Consider the following 24157-nt stretch of genomic DNA (forward strand, 5'->3'; position numbering starts at 1 on the left):
TCTATTGAAAGAAATCATACATTACATCGCAGCACCATTAACATATTCTATAAACCTGTGTCTCATAGAAGGGTGTTTTCCTGATTCTCTCAAACTATCCAAGGTAACTCCAGTCTTTAAGAAGGGTGTCAAATCAGATCCTGCAAACTACAGGCCAATTTCACTAATTCCAGTACTAGGAAAAGTCTTTGAAGGCATAATATATCAGCAGATGTATGAGTACCTAGAACTAAATAGTATGTTAAGTGCATCACAGTTTGGCTACAGAAAAGGAAGGTCGTAGTCAGAGACATTCTAGCAGCATTTGAGGACCATGCACACACGCACAGGTAACCTTATGTGATCTGAGCAAAGCTTTTGACTGTGTTGCTGGATTCATTCTGTATTCCTGTGTTGACCACTCACTTTTGCTCTCTAAACTTGAGTACTACAGAATTTGTGATAAAAGTTTAAAACTCATCAAATGATACCTTGATAAAAGGAAACAGGTGGTGAGTTCAGGAAGTCATCTGTCAAACATACTCAAGGTTCAACACAGAGTGCCACAGGGGTCTAAATTGGGACCACTTCTTTTCCTTGTACCCATAAATGACTTACCAGGAAATACAGATGTAAAGACATATATGTATGCATATGACACAACTTTTCTATCTGTAAACCATGTACTTGATAACCTTGTAAGTGATATGAAATTGGCAAAAGAAAATGCAACATCATGTTTTAATGCCAATGGTCTGGTATTAAATGAGGGAAAGACCCAGAATATGTGGTTCAGTCTATCAAAGACTACAAAAATAGAAAATCAAAAGGCAAAGTTTTTAGGTATCGTACTTGACAACAGTCTAACATGGAAATCTCATGTTGACCACATAGTGGTTAGGTTGTCAAGAGTTATATATTTGTTGAAGAGACTGATGTGTTGTGTGACATTTGAGTTCATAAGGACAGCGTACTTTGCCTTCTTTCAATCTCTTTTAAGGTATGGATTAATACTCTGGGGAAACAGCAGAAAAATAAATGAAATTATGGTGATCCAGAAGAAAGCAATCAGAGTAATGGCTAAGGTAGATAATAGAACACATTGTAAACCATTGTTCATTAAATATAGAATTTTAACAGTTATTAATTTATATATTCTTGACAGTGTTAACTACATACTTGCTGAACTATCTAATTTAAGTGTAACAAATCAAAGGCATGAGTACAATACAAGAACCTGTACTTCTCTGCTGTTGCCACAAAATAGATTAGCTAAAACTAACAATAGTCATAAGTATATGGCAATTAAAATATATAACAAATTGTCTAAAAACGGGTCAATCAAGCCTGACAAATTATTTAAAGAAAATGTTCATAACTTCTTGTTAACTAATCCATTCTATTCATCAGAAGAATTTTTAGAAATGCCCAATATAAACTTAAATATGTAAAAATTTGTTTTGTAAAATTAATAGGTTAAGTGAACTGACAAAGTCTGTTGCATGTAATAATGCTGAATGACCAATAAAGAATCTGAAATGAATGGCTACATGAGAGACAGCTACTGATTTACAGATGAGCAAATTATCACAGAACAGCCACTTATAAAATAGTGGTTATTGTTAGTAAGATGTCAAACTTGAATCATTTGCCAATGAAAATGTTCAGTTGCTTAGTGACAATAATCCCTCCTTTTTTGAAGTGTTTGTTCGCTGTTCAGCATAACCCTATGTGGTTAGAGGTTACCTATTGTCCTGTCCCCACACACTAATAACTCTAACAAAAATCTGATAAATTAAACACAGCATTTATTTTTATTTCTAACTTGTATTCCATCTGGTAACTTCTTGTCCATCTGGTGAATCACAGCCATTCTTTCTTATTTATGTTGTTTCTTTTAAGAAACAAGATCTTATTCTTAACACTAAATGTAGTGTTGCAAGCAATGTTATATTTCCATACCTCTGAAATTTTTGTTGAATGTGTGTGCTGAATATCATGGGCCATTTTTAAAGCATAATTAGTCTGCAGTTCAGATTCTTCTATATGATTCTTGATATTGGTGGTCATCTTCTGTGAATTTAAGATTGTATGCTTTATTTTTGGGATCTTCAGTACTGCAGAATGAGCTAATTTCTTGTGGTGTTGCACATTCTTGTCAAAAACTAGGAAGCAAAGAAGTGAATAAGAAGGATCAGATTCTCTCTAACTGTTTTTGGACATACAACAAAAAGATATAGTTTTTCTTACATTAGTCATAAATTCATTATTTTGTTCATTACTTGTTAGTTATTCTCCTATTCCATAGATTATAATTGTGGCCTTCAATTTACATAAAACAAGTCATGATGTTACATGTTCTAAGTAGAAAATATGGCAACAGACTGCCCAGTTTTCTTTCCTGTATACAGTGATTTATACACACATTCAGAATTTCATGTTTGGTATAAAATGAGTAGTCAAGAAAAAATTATTTCAGTTTGCATCCGAGGTTAATTTTATTATTTGTTAAATTCTTTACATCGCTGGGCATGTGGCCATTACTCCACTGAGAGAATGTTTATTTCAAAATTAAAATTAAAATCTGTAAAGAACATATATTATTTGACTCCTACATTAGCATTCAATGTCATGTTTTAGTATCAAAATACATCGCTTTTCAAAAACAGTGAAGCATGTAGAAGACATAGTCAGAAGTCACTGTATGAGTGCTATTCATAAAGTTTCCTCCATTCAGTTTTTTTTCTTAAATGAGCATGATTTTACAGAATTTGTTTTATAGTAGTGTGAAAATACACTCAAATTTATTTTTACACATTTTTTCCAGTTACATTGAGGCACTGTTGTAGCATCTGATGACCTTTGGTCACAGAATTCTGCCACCTGCACCTATATGGTATTAAATTTCTGGTAGCCTGAATAAGTAATGAGTGAGTGTGGTGTATATTAAAAATGGTGAAGTCCAAGATAAAGAGAAAATTGCTTAACTGAGTATCATAAATGGAGATTTGATTCATTTGGTTGACAAAAGGGTTAGAAAAAACTGCAGTCACTAACTCAGACCTTTTTGTTAATTTGGTTATGCTCTTCTGAACAAAGTGACTACCAAAGTTCTGGGCTGCCAGGAATTTAATGCCAGCTGGGTGCAGGTGGGCAGATTTCTACAACTGAGGAATTTCAAAGCTCATCAAATACTACAACAAATGTCTCAATATACCTGAAAACTAGGTAGAAAAAGAAATTAGAATGTAAACTTTTATAGTTCTGTAAAACAAATTCTGTAACTGCATTCACATTTGTTTAAATAATAAATGGAGGTCACTTCTTGAATAGTCCTCATAATTACATACACATACATAAAAATGATAGGTATGTAAATGGTTAGAGCTGCAATTCTCTATGATAGGTAAAACAGACACCAGAGTGCATTCTGAATGTCCATGTTTACTCTTTTTACCATGCCTCTAGTGTATGTAAGGGCATGAACAGTGTCCAATATTAAGTGACCACTGTGAAGGATAGCAGCACCAGACAGAGTTTAAAAAGGGGCTGATAGTGGGTCCTGATTTTGCTGTCTGGTCATGTCATGCAGCATCAATATTTGTGGGGCACTTGGATGTCGGGCTGCATGTAAATGTGAGGGCAGGTTCCACTCAACTCATCAGACCAACACAAGGGAAATTAGCCATATTTTACACCCTGCAGATTGTAACCCTTTCACAATTGCACCTCTTGTTGTTGTGTTGTTGTGGTCTTCAGTCCTGAGACTGGTTTGATGCAGCTCTCCATGCTACTCTATCTTGTGCAAGCTTCATCATCTCCCAGTACCTACTGCAACCTACATCTTTCTGAATCTGCTTAGTGTATTCATCTCTTGGTCTCCCTCCAATACTAAATTAGTGATCCCTTAATGCCTCAGAACATGCCCTACCAATCAATCCCTTCTTCTGGTCAAGTTGTGCCACAAACTTCTCTTTTCCCCAGTCCTATTCAATACTTCATCATTAGTTACGTGATCTACCCATCTAATCTTCAGCATTCTTCTGTAGCACCACATTTTGAAAGCTTCTATTCTCTTCTTGTCCAAACTATTTATCATCCATGTTTCACTTCCATACATGGCTACACTCAATACAAATACTTTCAGAAATGACTTCCTGACACTTAAATCTATACTTGATGTTAACAAATTTCTCTTCTTCAGAAACGCTTTCCTTGCCATTGCCAGTCTACATTTTATATCCTCTCTACTTCGACCATCATCAGTTATTTTGCTCCCCAAATAGCAAAACTCCTTTACTACTTTAAGTGTCTCATTTTATAATCTAATACCCTCAGCATCACCCGACTTAATTCAACTACATTCCATTATCCTCGTTTTGCTTTTGTTGATGTTCATCTTAAATCCTCCTTTCAAGACACTGTCCATTCCATTCAACTGCTCTTCCAAGTTCTTTGCTGTCTCTGACAGAACTACAATGTCATCGGCGAACCTCAAAGTTTTTTTTTCTTCTCCATGGATTTTAATACCTACTCCGAATTTTTCTTTTGTTTCCTTTACTGCTTGCCCAATATACAGATTGAATAACATCGGGGAGAGGCTAAAAACTTGTCTTACTCCCTTCCCAACCACTGCTTCCCTTTCATGTCCCTTGACTCTTATAAATGCCATCTGGTTTCTAAACAAATTGTAAATAGCCTTTCACTCCCTGTATTTTACCCATGCCACCTTTAGAATTTGAAAGAGAGTATTCCAGTCAACATTGTCAAAAGCATTCTCTAAGTCTACAAATGCTAGAAATGTAGGTTTGCCTTTCCTTAATCTTTCTTCTAAGATAAGTTTCAGGGTCAGTATTGCCTCACGTGTTCCAGTATTTCTACAGAATCCAAACTGATCTTCCCCGAGGTCGGCTTCTACTGGTTTTTCCATTTGTCTGTAAAGAATTCATGTTAGTATTTTGCAGCTGTGGCTTATTAAACTGATTGTTCGGTAATTTTCACATCTGTCAACACCTGCTTTCTTTGGGATTGGAATTATTATATTCTTCTTGAAGTCTGAGGGCATTTCGCCTGTTTCATACATATTGCTCACCAGATGTTAGATTTTTGTCAGGACTGGCTCTCCCAAGGCCGTCAATAATTCCAATGGAATGTTGTGTACTCCGGGGGCCTTGTTTCAACTCAGGTCTTTCAGTGCTCTCTCAAATTCATCACGCAGTATTGTATCTGCCATTTCATCTTTATCTACATCCTCTTCCATTTCCATAATATTGTCCTCAAGTACATCGCCCTTGTATAGACCCTCTATATACTCCTTCCACCTTTCTGCTTTTCCTTCTTTGCTTAGAACTGGGTTTCCATCTGAGCTCTTGATCTTCATACAAGTGGTTCTCTTATCTCCAAAGGTCTCTTTAATTTTCCTGTAGGCAGTATCTATCTTACCCCTAGTGAGATAAGTCCCTACATCCTTACATTTGTCCTCTAGCCATCCCTGCTTAGCCATTTTGCTCTTCCTGTCGATCTCATTTTTGAGACGTTTGTATTCCTTTTTGCCTGCTTCATTTACGGCATTTTTATATTTTCTCCTTTCATCAATTAAATTCAGTATTTCTTCTGTTACCCAAGGATGTCTACTAGCCCTCGTCTTTTTATCTACTTGATCCTCTGCTGCCTTCACTACTTTATCCCTCAAAGCTACACATTCTTCTTCTACTGTATTTCTTTCCCCCATTCCTGTCAATTTTTCCCTTATTCTCTCCCTGAAACTCTGTACAACCTCTGGTTCTTTCAGTTTATCCACGTCCCACATGACTATTAAATTTTTGTCTCCCTTCACTATCTGATTAATTTCTTTTATTTCATCATACATTTCTTCAATTTCTTCATCATCTGCAGAGCTAGTTGGCATATAAACTTGTACTACTGTAGTAGGTGCGGGCTTCGTATCTATCTTGGCCACAATAATGCATTCACTATGTTGTTTGTAGTAGCTTACCTGCATTCCTATTTTCCTATTCATTATTAAACCTACTCCTGCATTACCGCTATTTGATTTTGTGTTTATTACCCTGTAGTCACCGGACAAAAAGTCTTGTTCCTCCTGCCACCGAACTTCACTAATTCCCACTGTATCTAACTTTAACCTATCCATTTCTCTTTTTAAATTTTCTAACCTACCTGCTCGATTAAGGGATCTGACATTTCACGCTCCAATCTGTAGAATGCAGGTTTTCTTTCTCCTGATAACGACATCCTCTTGAGTAGTCCCCACCCAGAGATCCGAATGGGGGACTATTTTACCTCTGGAATATTTTACCCAAGAGGACCCCATCATCATTTAATCATACAGTAAAGCTGCATGCCATCGGGAAAAATTACGGTCATAGTTTCCCCTTGCTTTCAGCCGTTCGCAGTACCAGCATAGCAAGGCCGTTTTGGTTATTGTTACAAGGCCAGATCAGTCAATCATCCAGACTGTTGCCCTTGCAACTACTGAAAAGGCTGCTGCCCCTCTTCAGGAACCACATGTTTGTCTGGCCTCTCAACAGATACCCCTCCGTACCTACAGTACGGCTATCTGTATCACTGAGGCACGCAAGCCTCCCCACCAACGACAAGGTCCATGGTTGCACCTGCCATCCAAAAACCAGTAATTTAATCCCTGCAACAGCCTCTATCATCTCCCACCATTGGTCAGAGGCTAACAGCAGCCAGACTAATGAATTACTGTCTCCTTCATATGTTGCTGTTAAAACCATAAAACAAACAATTGTGTTTGGAATGGTTCCATGATCAAGATGCAAGGACTGCTGATGACTGGTGTCAAACTGTGTTCCACGATGTATTGTGATTTTGCACTATTCCAGATGAGCATCGTTTGCAGATATGATGGTGACCAGGGGGAATTTCCATTCTTCCAATGTTTTGGAGAGGGAGTCTTACTCTAGTGCCAGTGTGTGGGGAGTCACTGGATATGTCTTCAAGTCATGACTGGTAGTGACTATGGAAACAATGACTGCACAACAGCACATCACAGTCAACCTATACCCTCATGTGTTACCTCTCATGTGATAATTTGATGGTGCTATTTCTCAACAGGGCTTTGCTTGCTCACAAATGGAACATGTCTCTATGAACTGTCTGTGTGATGTTGCAGTACTTCCATGGCCAGTATCATCACCATATCTGTTCCCAACACAACATTTGAGGGATCAGCTCTGATGTTAACCCATCTCAAGGCCAGTATGTACGATATAATGGACCAGTGACAATAGTTGTCGGTAGCAAGTCTCAGAAGAAGACACAATGGTTTTTTGACACCCTTCCGAACTTAATTAGTGGATGCATCGAGGCCAGAGGGGATACCGCATCATAATAAAAGTGGGATCATACTGTGGAGTTCTTTGTAAATTTAACTCAATTTTGTAATAACCAACATCACCTACCCTCTCAACTCATGAAGTTTTATTTCATTCCCTCCTTCCCTTCTAGTTGCTTCACTTTTTTGTCAGGCAATATACATTCTTATATGGATATATTTATAAATTGAAAATATTTATTGAAGATGTGCAGCTGTATAATTGCATATTTCACTATAACTAGTTAGACTCAGACCATCATCTCATTGATTGCAAGAACAGAAAAAAACATTGAAATTACAAGCTTACCCACATGGTATACAACACTCTCATAGTGTAAATGCTGCAAATGAACCAGTCAAAAGGGACTACAGATGCATAAAAATGATACTGACAGAAAATGGAAAGCCGAAAAGCAGGAATGGTTAGAGAAGTGCAAAGCTGTGGGAAAGAGAGATACCACCTACAGAGAAGCAGCTGTATGAAGAGCAAGAACTGAGACAGACAGCCAGTACTAAGCAAAGAACAGATGGCTGAAAGGTGGAATGATACATTAAGGAAAGACACTTTATGACAATATTATGGAATGGGAAGAGGAAGTGAATGAATCTGAGAGGTGTGATGATACTACAAGAAAATTTGACAGAGCACTGAAAGACATAAGCAAAAAAAGACACTTGTCACAGATGATATAAATAACAGTCCAATAATGAACCATAAATCTGGTCCCTCATGGTATTTGCTTAATATGTTGTTTATATTGGTTATAAGTTTTCTGGCTCTTAATCTTATTTAATAAATTTATATTTTGTGAGCCAACCTGTCTTTTTGTTACCCATCTTCTGTTCAGATGATTTATGAGGTTCACTTTGTGTTACTGATTAATGGTATAATGGAAAGCTGAAGAGTCCCCAACAATTAGTCTTCTCTCCTCATCCCATATGGTAAGTCTCCTCTGACATGGGGTTCTGGGTGACTTTTCTAAACTGTGCCCCTTTCCCCATAGCTCCCATAGCTTGTAAAAATTAAATTATTTTGTGTGTGTGTGTGTGTGTATGTGTGTGTGTTCCTCTACCACTGCTTGGTTAGTAGGTTTTTTCATCTGTCCATTTATATTATAAACTGAAATTCAGGAAAATCTGCAATATGTTTACCTATGTAAACCTTAAACTTTTCAAGTGACTCAGATTTTTTTCCAGCCACAAATCCCTTTACATGTGCAAATAAGCCGAAGACAGAGGATGCAAAATCTGTTGAACCAAATGCATGTTCCAACAAATGCACTTCAGATTCCCCTTTGCCAAAGCAGCTTTGTGGGCAGGTGCATTAGTCTTAATGGATGGTGATTCTCTTTTGCTGTCCAGGCCTCTTCTTGTATATTTCTTTTACCTAATTTGCAAGAAGGCTCATGTAGAACTGTGATTTCAGCCTTTTCAAAATATTTAAAAATAAGAATCCTTTTTGCAACCCAGAAAACTCTGCCTGTAACTGTTTTGTCAAATGAAATAAATTTCACCTTTTTTGGTTCACGCCCACTGCTTTCTACCTACAGCTTTGATTATTGTTCAGTTTCTGGTATCAACTGATGAACCCATCTTTCACCCTCAGTAACAAATTGGCAAACAAAATTCTACATATCTGTAAGTTATTATCCTCAAAAAAGAATATCATAAGTATGACAACAAGATGGCAAGGGGGTGATCTGATCTAACTTCTGTTGATACCTATAACAACATCAGAGCTATTTGAAAGAGCTTGGACAATATTCATCATATTTGTAAATAGGTTCTAATTAAATCATAAGAGATGGCCAACATATTACATTTTCCTACAAAATGTCTCATGAAATGGCCATAATGAGAAAACCAGATACATTAAAGCTCCAATGGTGGTTTACCAAGAATCATTCTTCATTATGCGCCATTCATGATTGGAACAGTGAGCGGGGAGAAGACAGAGAGGTATCAGATGTTCTCTGTGCCAAATACAGTAAGGCAGCTTGTAAAGGCTATATGTACATATAGAAGAGGAAATCACATGAAAACAGAACATAATGACAGTGGAAAGAAGCTTGTTGCCCACATTTATTCAGACAAAGTAGTATGGTGATGTTATGCCAAATTATAGGATCATCCATGCATTTCAGAAATGTCCTATGATTGTGCTACACAGTCACTGCTGTATCCAGGTGTAATCCACATATAAAACTGAGAGTTATTGCTGCTCAGACATAAGAAATAGAGCTCTTCTTAAATGATGTCCATTTCAAACCAGTATATAAATTTAATTAGAATGTACATTATGGTGTTCTTGACTTACAAAATTTATTTTACCTTGAATATTTTTGTGTGCATCAGCAACTTCTTTGTATGTTGAAGATGCTAGTTCAATAGTACTATCAACATTGGCATTAATTTCCTGTATTTCTTCATATATACTGTTAACCAATGTTTGCTTTCCAGCCACAAGTTTCAGCAAATTATTTGATTTTGAAATATTTTCAGCTGTGCTATTATATAATTCTCTGTTTTCATCCCACATTTCCATAGCAACACTAATGATTGCTGAAGCCTATAAAAATTGAAAATTTATTTATAATAATATGCAATATTTCAATTTACTGACAAAAAGCAGTTACAGACTGCCTCCTTAACAATGCCAACTAGATAGAACACAACACTCTAATAAAAGTTTTGGCAAAAATCAGTATAACACTGCTATAGATAAACTGTAAAATATTGGTCTAAGAGTGACACCAAATATGAGACAAATTCAGCAAACATTGGACTTATAAACAGAATGTTTCGATTAATTCTCCTTTGTAATAAGTCATTTACAGATTAGGTTGTCATATTATCATAGTCTCTGAATATGAGAAATTATGTAACAGTGGAATCATCACAAAAATATTTAATTCTTAATGCTTTCAGAAATAAATTAGTGAGCATGAAAGTAACAATACCTTTCCTCTACTTCTATGATCTCTTTCTCAACAGCTATGAGCTCTGTAAGGGAGGATCACTGGTCTGACTCTGTTATAATCAAGAGACATATAAACTGCTATGAACTGAAGTTACTGATGTGGTAAAGCATAAATAGAAAATGGGTCACAGAGACAGATGAAGAAACATAGCTGTTCAATTGTTCAGGTTCTCAAACCCCTTTACATTTACTGCTGGTGGAATTTATGTTTCTGTTAATTGTCACTTCCAGACCATTCTCAACACATTCCTATCTTATGTTCAGGGTACTAACGATTTCTTTTTCTGGTGATATAATATCAGTTTACCTTATGTTGATGTCCAGCATTTTCAGAACAAGTGCATACATCTGATCGCTTCAGCAGGACATGCTTCCTAGAAGGAAACAGTCAGCTGATTTCAACATGGTATGTGTATTTGAACAAACAAAGATCATATCAATACATTCGACTAAGAAATGTGTGCTCTCACCAGCTATCACATACATTTATAAATTTTTCTGATTGAAACTAGTGGCCCATTTCTGTTAAGTGTTTATATATACACATTTAACATATTTCATTCAGTGTGTTTTGTGTACATGTTTTGTACTAGGGGATAGCCATGGTAAAGTTTGGCTAACCTTCCACATTCGTAACTTGTCTTATCATAAGATTCACAAGTCCCCTTCTGCACACCTTATTCACATATACTGTGCTTAGATAAGATGCAAAAAACTACAGGAAGTACTCTACCTGATTCAGTGCTATATATTAAATGTACATATTCTAATCTTGAACCACTGCCACTGCCTAAGGCTATTATAGTACCTTCGTTTTTATGAAAGCTGCCTGTGTCTGTATATGTGCGGATGGATCTTAAAAACAAAGATTCCAAGACTTACCAAGTGGGAAAGCGCCGGTAGATAGGCACAATGTATAAAACACACAAACAATGTTTTATTCATTGTGCCTACCTACTGGCACTTTCCCACTTGGTAAGTCTTGGAATCTTTGTTTTTAAGAAATTGAAATAAGAACACCGTGAATTCATAGTCCCAGGAAGGGGAAACTTTATTGACACATTCCTGGGGTCAGATACATCACATGATCACACTGACAGAACCACAGGCACATAGACACAGGCAACAGAGCATGCACAATGTCGGCACTAGTACAGTGTATATCCACCTTTCGCAGCAATGCAGACTGCTATTCTCCCATGGAGATGATCGTAGAGATGCTGGATGCAGTCCTGTGGAACGGCTTGCCATGCCATTTTCACCTGGTGCCTCAGTTGGACCAGCGTTCGTGCTGGACGTGCAGACCGCGTGAGACAACGCTTCATCCAGTCCCAAACATGCTCAATGGGGGACAGATCCGGAGATCTTTCTGGCCAGGGTAGTTGACTTACACCTTCTAGAACACGTTGGGTGGCACGGGATACATGCGGACATGCATTGTCCTGTTGGAACAGCAAGTTCCAAGTTCCCTTGCTGGTCTAGGAATGGTAGAATGATGGGTTCGATGAAGGTTTGGATGTACCGTGCACTATTCAGTGTCCCCTCGACAATCACCAGAGGTGTACGGCCAGTGTAGGAGATCGCTCCCCACACCATGATGCCGGGTGTTGGCCCTGTGTGCCTCGGTCATATTCAGTCCTGATTGTGGCGCTCACCTGCACAGTGCCAAACACACATACGACCATCATTGGCACCAAGGCAGAAGCGACTCTCATCGCTGAAGATGACACGTCTCCATTCGTCCCTCCATTCACGCCTGTCGCGACACCACTGGAGGCGGGCTGCACGATGTTGCATCCGTGCGTCGCTGGGGTCCGGTCCCAGGTCGATGGGCATGTGCACCTTCCACCGACCACTGGCAACAACATCGATGTACTGTGGAGCCCTCACGCCCCACGTGTTGAGCAATTCGGCGGTACGTCCACCCGGCCTCCCGCATGCCCACTATACGCCCTCGCTCAAAGTCCGTCAACTGCACATACGGTTCACGTCCACGCTGTCGCGGCATGCTACCAGTGTTAAAGACTGCGATGGAGCTCCGTATGCCACAGCAAACTGGCTGACACTGACGGCGGCGGTGCACAAATGCTGCGCAACTAGCGCCATTCGACGGCCAACACTGCGGTTCCTGGTGTGTCCACTGTGCCATGTGTGTGATCATTGCTTGTACAGCCCTCTCGCAGTGTCCGGAGCAAGTACGGTGGGTCTGACACACCGGTGTCGATGTGTTCTTTTTTCCATTTCCCGGAGTGTATATTCCAAGACTTACCAAGCTGGAAAGCGTCGGCAGACAGGCACAATGAACAAAACACACAAACACACACACAGAATTACTAGCCACTGTGTCTGTGGGCTTGTGTCTGTGTATGTGCGGATGGATATGTGTGTGTGTGTGTGCGAGTGTACACCTGTCCTTTTTTCCCCCTAAGGTAAGTCTTTCCACTCCCGGGACTGGAATGACTCCTTACCCTCTCCCTTAAAACCCACATCCTTTCGTCTTTTCCTCTCCTTCCCTCTTTCCTGATGAAGCAACCTTGGGTTGCGAAAGCTTGAAATTTGTGTGTGTGTTTGTGTGTATTTTATTGTGTCTATCTACGAGCACTTTATCATTTGGTAAGTTACAGCATCTTTGTCTTTTATATAAATTAAAGACTATGTTATACTGTGCCAGATTCCATACCTTATAAAGCTCCAGACACACTTTATAACAGTTTTGTTTCACTTTTTAAGCCAATACTTGACGACCTCATGCTACACATCAATATGAAGTCTTCAGCTGTACCTAATTTCTATCAACCTTGACCAATTCATTTTGCATTACGAGAAGACTTGCAAGCTCAACTATGTTGTCTTCAGGAACAAGTAATAATGCCTGTTCTAGTCAATGAGATTACACAACTAGTAGTGGTGCAAAAGCCAAATGTATCTTTGTGTATTTGCACGAATTGCAAAGCATCTATAAATGCCTAATCAGAAGTAGACACTTCTTCGATCCCCTGCCTAAAAAAGTTGATGAACATAATTACCCGAAGGTTAATTCTTCTGATTGAACACACCTACAGTTGTCCCTGGACTAAGAATCCAAGGCAATGGTAGTAATCAGTACACTATTTGACTTAATTTGATACAATAATTTGCTATTCCAAGTGAGTGGTGCCCTTTATATTATCAGAAATACCAAGAACAACTAATTCAATGAATACCTCAAACCACTAACTATCATGATGATACAACTGCCACTAGATGAACAACAGTAAACATTTGGATACACTTAAAGTGCCATTTTGAATTACTTCAACATAGTGGCTCCAAGTGCCATTAACAAAAGTGTATATATTCCAGCATAGCGAGAAATATCTAGGCCTGGAAGTAGACTCAATTGAATGTAGGATTTACATCAGTAGTGTCCTCCAACCAAAAATTCTCCATTTATTTTACTGCATGCACTGAGAGTATTATGTACTAGCAGCTCCTGTTGCTTATCAACATTACTCCTTAGCTACTAAAGACCAGTGCTTGTACAATCAAGAAATAAATTTGAGTATTGCCTCCAACATAAAAGTCAACTGTCCCTTTCAACTCCTCTGGTGTGGTAGCAGGTGTTTAAGATTCATCTGAAAATTGCATTTCAGTTGTTTTTGTGACTGACTGAGCTTTCTGGAGTAATGCCTATGCATACTGAGTAGCAGTTCCTTGTTATGACACTTGAAATCAGTGCATATGTCACCTACTGATAATTCATACTGCACAGCTGATGAGTAAAGAGCAAGAACTGATGTAGGTGTAAATTTCTCTTTCAGTCCTTGAGTAAATGAAAAATATTTGGACTTATCACATGAATAGAACATATATCCGAACATGCCAAAATGAAAAGTCTGAATTACATCAGCAAAAAGTGGAGGACATTTAAAACAGTGCTGCACTGACAACAAAAAAGTGTCTTGATTGGTTTGAATAATATTTTCATGTTGCAGAAGACTGAGAAAAGAGAATGTTGGAACCTTGGGATGAGAACCTTGGAAACAAGCTGGTCAGCCTATATGCGTGCTACTTTCATGAGCATCTATGGAAAGTGGCTGGGGGACCATGAAGCCACGGGTAGGTAATATGGTGTAGGACATCCATGCCTCATCACTGAAAAGGGAGGACAGAGGCTTACCCATTCTTTAACATAGTGTAGGTAGCAACCTGTGGCAGATTTGACAACAAAGTGCAAAAATGGTGCAGACACAAGTGTTCCAGAGAACACTGTTCTCAGCACAGGATCGAACATGGGCTCCCTAGCAGACAACCCCTATATGTTCCTATGCTGACCCCACAACATTGTTATTTACAACTGCAGTGATGAAATCATAAAGAATTAATCATGGATCAATGGAAATGTATCACCTGATTGGATGAATCACATTTCTTGTTACTCCACATCAGTGGTTGTGTCTGGCTACATGAGGTGAACGACTTTTCAGAACATGCTATGCACTATGGATGCAAGATTTAGGTGGGGGAGGGGTGGTAGCATTTTTTGAGGGTCATGTGGAGATATTTTAAGGTATTATGATAGCTGTGGACTGTATGACCATTATTGGGGACCATCTGAATCCCTTCACACTTGGCATTTTCCCTGATCATGATGGCATCTTTCAGTAGAATAACTGTCTGTGTCACATGGCCTGGATTGTGCTATAGAGGCATGTTAGTGAACTCATATTGATGTCTTGTCCACCAAATTTGCCTTATCTGAACTTGATGTAATATATCTAGGATGCTATCGAGCACAAGCTCACAATCCACAAGCCCGTAATTTACAGGAACTGTGTTACCTGTACATAGACATCTGGGGCCACACACATCCAGAAATCTACCAAAGAGTTGTCAAATCCAAGCCATGCAAAATAATTGCTGATTTGGATTCCAAAGGTGGACTAACACACTATTAAGCAAGTGATTATAATGTTTTGGCAAATGAGTGTATTTCTCCCCCTGTTCTCTCTTGTTATGTGAAATTTTTTTTTTCTTCTTGTTCACCTCACTTTACACAGTCTTAATAATTACTTTTGCTTTGGTTCTTGGATTTGCATTTTATCTGATTAGATCACTGGATGTTTAAGGTTATTATTCACAATCTGAACCTTACCTATTACATTCCACTATTGCTCCTGTATGCCTTGTACGTCTCTCTTAATACCGAGTTCTCATTTTCTCTTTCCTTTCACACTTCCACTTTTTTTTTTTACTTATCCTCTCTTACATTACTTTAAAGTACCATTAAATAAGTCTCAAATGAGCAAGCTCAAGATTCATCAACTTCTCAATATCACCTCCCTACTTGGCCTTGTATCAATTGTTCCAATTTTGGCATGTATCGAGTATATAATTTTCTTCTAATTTATTTTCAATCTATTGTGTTTATATTGCTACAATCACATAAAACTAGAACAATGGGAAGTAAAGTTAATTACCTGTGCAACTGTTGTTGTAGCATCCAACTGTATTTTTACCAGATCGATTTCTGGAAAATTAAGACTCAATATCTCAATATGATTATTAAGAGCTGTGCTATATGCATCATTTACTTTATCAACTGAATCATCTGTTACAGCTTTTGTTAGTTCCATTTTACTGACTGCTACTTCAGTTTCAGCTTTCAGCTTTTCATTCTCATTGCTGCAAATTTAAAATGAAATGAGTTTTATTTAAATTAACATTAATCGGTGAATATGAAAAAGGTAACTTCATAATAACTATTTGTTATTCTTAATAAAGAGGAAATGATGACATCATGAAAACTAGATTTAAGTGAAATGTCCCTATGCTTGGGAAGTGAAAACACGAAGATTTTTATTGTGAACATAATGTGATATATCATCATCAGAGGAAAGCAAAATTGTAGAACTAACCTCATGGGCCCATAAATATGATTGCCACTTATTTATACTAGTATTTAATATTTCCTGTTTGAAGCTGCAGATATTATAAGGTATAAAATAGTCTACACAGGAAAGAATCTCCAGAGAAAAGGTAAAACCAAACAAAGGTAAGAGTTCCAATTACCAAGCAGCTGCAAATAAATAGAGGGCTTGGATGAGTCTCAGCAGTGACTGTACCACTCTTTTCTGCAATTTTCAGTATGCATTATTACAACCATAGCAGCAGTTTCTTACTGACTTACTCTTGTATCTCGGACTTCCTTGTAAATCTTAAGACTTTCATCCACAGAAAATACAAGATTATTAATATATTTTAACATAATATAACTAATTCTAATATGTGGGAATATTAGTGTATATGGTACTTGTTTGACATTCGCTAGCACAAAAGTCTTATTTGGTAATAGTCCTTCTATCTCAACATTATACACAGTCTTAAACACTGCAGCAAATATTTATTTACATAAATTAGAAATTCTGATACAAACTATATCTACCTATTGGTTTTGGCATATAGTTTAAATGACGTCTGCTCTCTCTGATCTCAGAAGCTAGCATGGTTAGCGTTTTGTCATCACCAGCAATAATGATTCACATATGAGTAAGATCCATGAAAAAAAGGGTGACAGCAAACAGAACTATACTGCTGGTTACTGAAACTGCTACAAAATGAAGATGGCACACAACAAATATGACATTGGCATGATTGTGGAGGACTATAGGAGGAAGCCAGATTGCAGCTGTCACTGTCATATGGGCCAGGCAACTAGTGTGATAGCATAGGATGCCATCTGTTACACAACAGAACCACTTCTGGTTTACATAAATGGTAATTTGGAAAGCAGCTGCTACATTTCTGATGTGATAAGGCTAGTGGATACCCTCGCTCTTTGAGGTCACCAGGACATTACCTTTCAAAAAAAATAATCCAAGACCACACATTACCTATTCTGTCCTGACCTACCTTGGTACAGAGGGTGTTTGATTGTTACCATGGCTAGCATGCTTTACAGATCTCTCACCCACTGAAAATGTCTGACCATGGGTTGCTGAAAGACTGGCACACCACTACTTGTCAGCCACTAAAACTTCTGAACTGTATCATAGAACTGAAGCAGAAGGGAATGATGTATCCATATCTATCATCCAACTGCATTTGACCGTTTGTGAGCTACAGTTGACAGCTCTGTGTACAAAACTGCACATCTGTATACTCTAAAATATATTTTACCAAGTGCTCTTCCTAATGTGATATGTACACACTAAAATGTTATGTTCTGCTTTCCTTCCTGATGTAGCGGTTTTAATGGTCAGAAGTGTAATATAGGGTTAGGTAGGAACTTGATAGGAACCTCAAGATAAAGGTGGTAACAGCAGGACAGAGTGAGAAGGAAAGCAACTGTCAGTTTTGCTTCTCTTCTTTTTTCTCATTTTCTTTCTGTATGGAACTATAAAATGTCCTGCTATGTTAATGGCATGCACTCATCTATATGATAACTGATAAATTCTTCCTGTTTAAAAATACAGGGGACTCAACATCTACATACTATACAAATCACTGTGATTTGTACAATGAGCGGACACTTCCAATTATACAATTATTAGTGCTTCTTCTCATTCCATTGGCATGTGGAGCAATGGAAAAATGATTTTTAGTCTAACCTTGTCCTCGTGTTCTCTACACTAATAATATGCACACATTATTTTAGTACATCCACCATACTTACACAGTCCATTATTACTGAATTCTTATTATATTATCCATGATATTGTAGTGAGCCCCAGCCAGGCCACTACATCCATCAACATTGCCTCCACATCTTGTGGCTTGTCTAGTGGCTGAGAAGCAGGCATTTTCCTGGTACTGTGATCACCAAATTATTTTCTTCTTCTGCAATCATGCGGCTAGACACATCCAAGCATGCACCATCCACTGGTGTAGCTGCTAATGCTGCCTAACAATTTTCTGCTGTTGCAGGATATCCACTGGTCCTTTGGGATCTCTTCTATGCCTTCTGTGTCTCTTACGCGTTTCTGTGCCCATACACATTGTCAGCCTTTGCTCACCGTGGCTGCCAATCCTCTTGTGGTTCATCCTTTCCTTTTCATGCACTTTGGCACTTCTAGTGCACCCTCCACCCACTTCCACATCTGTACCCTCCATGCATCTCCTCTTTTTCATTTCAGTCAAAATGGACCCACCATCTCTTTGTAAGGGGGAAGGGGCACTGTAGCCAACTCCATATGGGTCACTACAGCCACCAACATTATCCCATGTCCTACAAGTTGTCTAGTGGCTGGACCACATGCATTTCCTCGTCAGAAGTACGATTATTCTGCTACACTGGATGCACACCACGTATAGAGGTACTTTGATCACAGAACTATTTTCGTTGTCCACAATCATGTGGCTAGACACATCTGCATGTGTGCCATTCATAACAGTGCTGCAATCACAGTCATGTGATTAGGTACACATCAATCTGCCTTCCCTTATAGGACATGACCAGTCCACCAGCAGGCAGACAGTTCTCCCACATTGGGCAGTTACGCTCATCAGTCGGAGCCTCATCATCCCTATCATCACATGCTTGGAAGCCACCACTGGTTGAATTATTGCTCCCATCGACACCTGCCAATGCCACTGCTGGCTCACCAGCCCTACACCTGTGCACTCTGTCAACATACACATATTCCAAGCAGCCCTGCTGGTCAATTGTCACCTCACTGCTGCTCTTGATACCCTTGCTGGCCTGTCAGCATTGCTGCATCCCAGGCCAGTAGCCGCCAATGCCTGCCGCTGTCTGCCTCTACCGCTGCTGGCTCATCAGGCTTCAGAAGTTGCCAATCTCACTGATTGCTACTCATGCACCACTTCCTGTAGCATAAAGTGCTCTTTGTCTGCTGATGCTGCCTTTTGCCCAGAGCAACATTACCATTCCCAGTCCATCAGGCTAGTGTATTCTGGCTGGTACCCACTGGTCGAGCGCTGTCAACCAAAGTTTGATGATGCCTGCCAATTTCATTCAACACGGCCTCTAGCTCATTGGGCTGCCAACACAGCCACTCGCACTGGGCAGCCATCACATTTCTCTCACTGCAATGTCAATTATCAGGCAGTTGCCACACCCTGACTAGTACCACCAGTTTCCAGATGAGCAGTACTACAGCCTATGACATGTTCAAATTAGATCCAAAAGGATGTCAGTGTAGTAATACCAGATGTTGTGTATTGTTAGCTATTGTACAATAAACTCCTGCAGATGTCACTGGGAACTGATGTTAACCTCCTGTGCCCTTCTCATTGTGCAAGGACATACAATATTACATTCACAATTATCAATTACTACCTGTAGAATTAATTTCTATATTATCTCAATGGACCCTACACCACAATGTACCCTACACCAATGCTGAAATTCACAAGCAATTTAAAGCACCACACCTGTAACAAAAGATGTGTCTATCACATCTAGATTTGATTATTTGCATGATAATGGAAAACTCCATCAAACATGATTTGCATCCTCATGATGGCACTACTAGCACTGCTCTTATGTACAGCTGTTTGATTGCTTGCAGTTTTACTTTCTAGTTTTCTCTTCTTATTGTTTAAATTTTTATTGAGGTACAAGGTAAACTGGCATTGGGGTAAACTGGCATTGGGGTAAACTGGCATTGGGGTAAACTGGTATTGGGATCAGTAGAAGCAACAACATTGGGGCAATGAGGAACATTACTAAACGATATACAAATGCCACTGAATGTAGACATCGGCACATGGGGGACAGGGAATACTTGGCATGGTAGAGGCTTTTTATTCATTTATTTTAGGTCATAAGTTCTTTGGCTGGTTTGATGTGGCCTGCCCTGTGCCATCATCTTCATCACAGAGTAGCACATATTTTATCACCAAATACTTACGAATTTCTAGCAGTGACTGTCTGTGACTCTACATCTGAAACATGAGGTCTATTCAGATTTCATGCCAGTCACATAAGAGCAGTGCTAGTAGTGTCACCATGAGGATGCAAATCACGTTTTCTTCAAATACACATTGTAATGCTCATGATCATTAGTTATCTTTAAGGTCAGACATGGTGAGCTGATTTCAGTTAAGATTGTCTTCAAAATGACAAAGATGCCATTATCAAAACCTCACTGAGTTTGAATGAGGCCATGGAATAGGGCTACGAGCAGCTGGATGTTCTTTCTACAGTATTGAAGGAAGACTTGGCAGGAATGTAGCCACTGTACATGATTGTTGGCAGCACTGATCACGAGATTGTATGGTCACAAGAAGACCAGACTATGGATGGTCACATTGCATTACCAAGAGAGAACACCATTGTGTTCAGCGTATGGCTGTGGTGCATCTTATTGTGTCTGCAGCAGCAATTCGAGCAGCAGTTTGAACCACAGTGACACACTGAACTGTTAGAAATTTGTTAATTCAAGGACACCTCTGAGCCAGATGCCCTGTAGTGTGCATTCCACTGACCACAAACTATTACCATTTGTGACTTCAGGAGTGTCAAGTGAGAACTCACTGGAAAGCAGGTTGGAGGTCTGATGTCTTTTCTGATGAAAGCTGATTGTGTCTTGGTGACAGTTTTGCCATGTGTTGGTTAGGAGGAGGCCAGGGAAGCACTACAACCAACGTGTCTGCAGCCTAGACATACTAGACCTGCTACATCTGGAGTTATCATCTGAGGAGTGATTTCATATAACAGCAGGAGCACTCTCGTGGTCATTCCCTGCATCCTGACTGAAAATCCATATGTCAATCTGGTGATTTGATCTGTTATGCTAGCAGCATAACAGCATTCCAGGATATGTTTCCCTACAGGAAAACACTTGTCCACATAGTGCTGTTGTAATCCAACATGCTCAACAAAGGGTTGAATGTTATCTTGGCCTGCTCAATCATCAAATCTGTCTCCAATGTACACATATGGGACATCATTGGATGACAACTGTATCATTCACAACAAGCATTAACCATGTACGGAACTCCATCCCACAAACTGACATCCGGCACCTTACAGCATAATGCATCCATGTTTGTATGCTTCCATGCTTCCATTCAACATTCTGGTTGTTATATTGGTTGTTAATGTACCAGCAGTTCACATTTGCAATGAATTATCTCACACTTATGTTAAACTATGATCTTGCCATGTTCATCACTTAAATATGTCACACAGACAAGTGTGTTACCAAAATTTCGTTACTCTACATTAAGTATGTTTTGGTGTTATCATTTTTGTTCTGTTTCCTCATGTCCCTATGTCACTAAATGACAATGCGATTGAATGTTATAAGATCGAGAAATGTGAAGCAGGTTTTTGGATTTCCTGTGGACCAACATAGGCATACAGGAAAGATCAGCAATACCGCACAATGTGTATGTGTTGCAGGTAGTTGACACCACTGGTTATAAGGTGATGTGTGCAGTGTCAAGCACTGATCTGTGTGACAATGTGAGCAATAACAGCACCCACATCTATCTAGTTCCATTTCCGCCAGCCAGTATTGTGTATTGTGACTAGTTGGCATAGGGAATGGAAAGTGAGAAAGAATTGTATTACTATGTATACATGTTTTATTATTTGGTTTCTGTGTCCTCGATTTAGTCTCAACAAACAAGTACAAAAAATATGAATAAGAAATATGATTACTCAGTAATGTCTCATACAAATACAATACAACTTTACAAATCTAAACTAACATAGAAATACAGGAGCAGAAGCTGCAGTGGCGTTTCATAGAAATGACACACACAGTGTGTGTCACAAAGTTCAACTCTCCGCAGAAAGGATTGCTGAACACAATCTGTCATGTCTGTATCTTTTTGCATAATATTCTGCATTGAAGATTGTTGACATCAACAATTCCTTTTTCATAAGCTTTGGATTTTAAATGCCTCCAGAAAAAAATCGAGTGAATTAAGATCTGGTGATCTAGCTGGCCATACAGCAAGTCCTCCACAACCAATTCATTTGGAAGAAAAGGAATTGTCCACATAGCATCTCACTGTACCATTGAAGTGAGCACTGAGCAAGACCTCCACCATGCATGTACCACAGGCTCATACAAGAGGCCAAACCAATGTCTTCCACCAATTTTGGTAATGTAACATCCAGGAAATGCAGATAGTGCTTTCTGTCAATCTTGGTGGCAGCGCACGTGGCCCTATGAGGTGCCAATAGATAATACCATGCAAGATATGGACAATGAATCATTGTTGACACCCTTGTACCACTGTGATTTAAGGGTTTTCTTCTGCCCAATCATGCCAATTGTGTGGATTCACTATACCCTTGTTCATGAAATAGGCTTTGTTGGTGGACAAGATTGTTTGCAAAAAATGCTGTTTGTGGCTATGACACTATAAGATGAATATGTTTAAGTCCAGCCTCAGTTGATAGTCTCCCTAACAATGCTTGTACCTAGTCTCCTTCATAATGCTTGTACCTTCTGCATGTGAAAGGGGTGGTAATGGTTTTGTGTAGTACTAGGAAAACAGTAGACAGTGACATTCATAGCGCAGCGATGAGAGATCTTATGTTTATTCTTCAGTCCTCCACAAAAGGCTGTAACAAATACTCTTTGGCATCCACACAGTACTTCGACACTTGGCCCCATCCATTAAATCCTGTAGGTGATAGACATGTGCCATACTCCTTCAAGCACTTACCCACAGAGTAAAATGTTTTTGTGAATGGAAGGTGTCAGTTAGAAAACCTCTCACAATAAAGTTGTCTTGCAACTTCAGCTGTTCCATCGTCAAACCCATAGGTGAGGTGGATGTCGGCATTTTCCCCATTTGTGAAACTTTCCATGGTAGTAACACTGTGACATGTTCATTAGCAGTCAGCATGGCAAGTATCAACTAGAGTGAACAGTGCCGTGCTGTTGTAAACACAACATGCATGCTGCAGTTTTCCTTCCACCAATGACCACTCTTTTCATTTCAATACATAGTTTCTGTGACATAAGACAGTACACCCTGTCACCACCTGAAATGTATGTTTCATAAGTTCTGACACAATTCCAGATACAATTTCACTATACTTTCTCATATCTTTCAAATGTTTGCGAGTACAAATCAGCTCATTGATGTGTCATGTGATGCACCTGAGTACACATGTTGTGATCATGAGGTTTGTCAGTTTCTTGTTAAATGGTTAACCATTTCTTTTGCCTCATGTACACAAACATTGAGATGAACAAAATTAACAATGGTCTGTCACTTTTTGTGATTTGCACCATGCAGTCCTCAGAATATTGTTCCTCATTTATGACCCACCCTGTATGTATAAATGGCTGTTCCACATCTCCTCCTAAACCAATAGACCAATTTCAACCAAACTTGGTACACAAATCAGTTTGTTTACTATCTGGAAAGAATCCCTGTGGTAGTAAGAATCATCCACCTACCAAAGAGTTGGGGAAGGAGATGAGAAAGCAGAGTTGCCCATGACGTGTTGATACACATACTTCTTGTCCAGTATTTGAAAATGAGAGCACTTAGAGACTAGCAACAAACTTTACATATAATTTCAAACCTTCTTGAAACTTTTTGTCACTGGCATTCCCCTCAATTTTATTAAAGGAAAAAAGTTTGTCACTCACCACATTTTTGCTCTTCATGCAGTAAAATGGCACACACACAAAGGCAACAGTAATACCCACATACAAATATCAATGATAATTTCATGTATAATGATAATGACTTCCTTTGGAAAGAAAAGCAATGTATAAAAATGAAAACAATAAATCAGACAATGATTACACATGTTCACAAAACATGTGTCAAGTCAACTGATTGCTCTTTTATTCCCACATATCCCAGCCCCCTTTTCCCTAAAGTGAGGGGCACCCTGATATAGGGGCATTTAAACCTAA

The 24157-nt window shown here is 38.9% G+C and overlaps 1 protein-coding gene across 1 annotated transcript in view; it reads right to left on the reverse strand.

The window, feature by feature from the left end:
- LOC126267772 (laminin subunit gamma-1-like) overlaps positions 1-24157 on the reverse strand; it is a 133815-nt gene that overhangs the window by 49713 nt on the left and 59945 nt on the right. The window contains exons 12-14 of the mRNA XM_049973077.1: positions 15779-15983; positions 9671-9908; positions 1942-2144 (exon numbers count right to left, since the gene is read on the reverse strand). Of these exons, the coding sequence (XP_049829034.1) occupies positions 1942-2144; positions 9671-9908; positions 15779-15983 (646 nt within the window). The remainder of the gene's footprint in view (positions 1-1941; positions 2145-9670; positions 9909-15778; positions 15984-24157) is intronic.

The sequence above is a fragment of the Schistocerca gregaria genome, chromosome 4 (genome assembly GCF_023897955.1).
Source record: "Schistocerca gregaria isolate iqSchGreg1 chromosome 4, iqSchGreg1.2, whole genome shotgun sequence".
NCBI classification, from domain to species: Eukaryota; Metazoa; Arthropoda; class Insecta; order Orthoptera; family Acrididae; genus Schistocerca; species Schistocerca gregaria.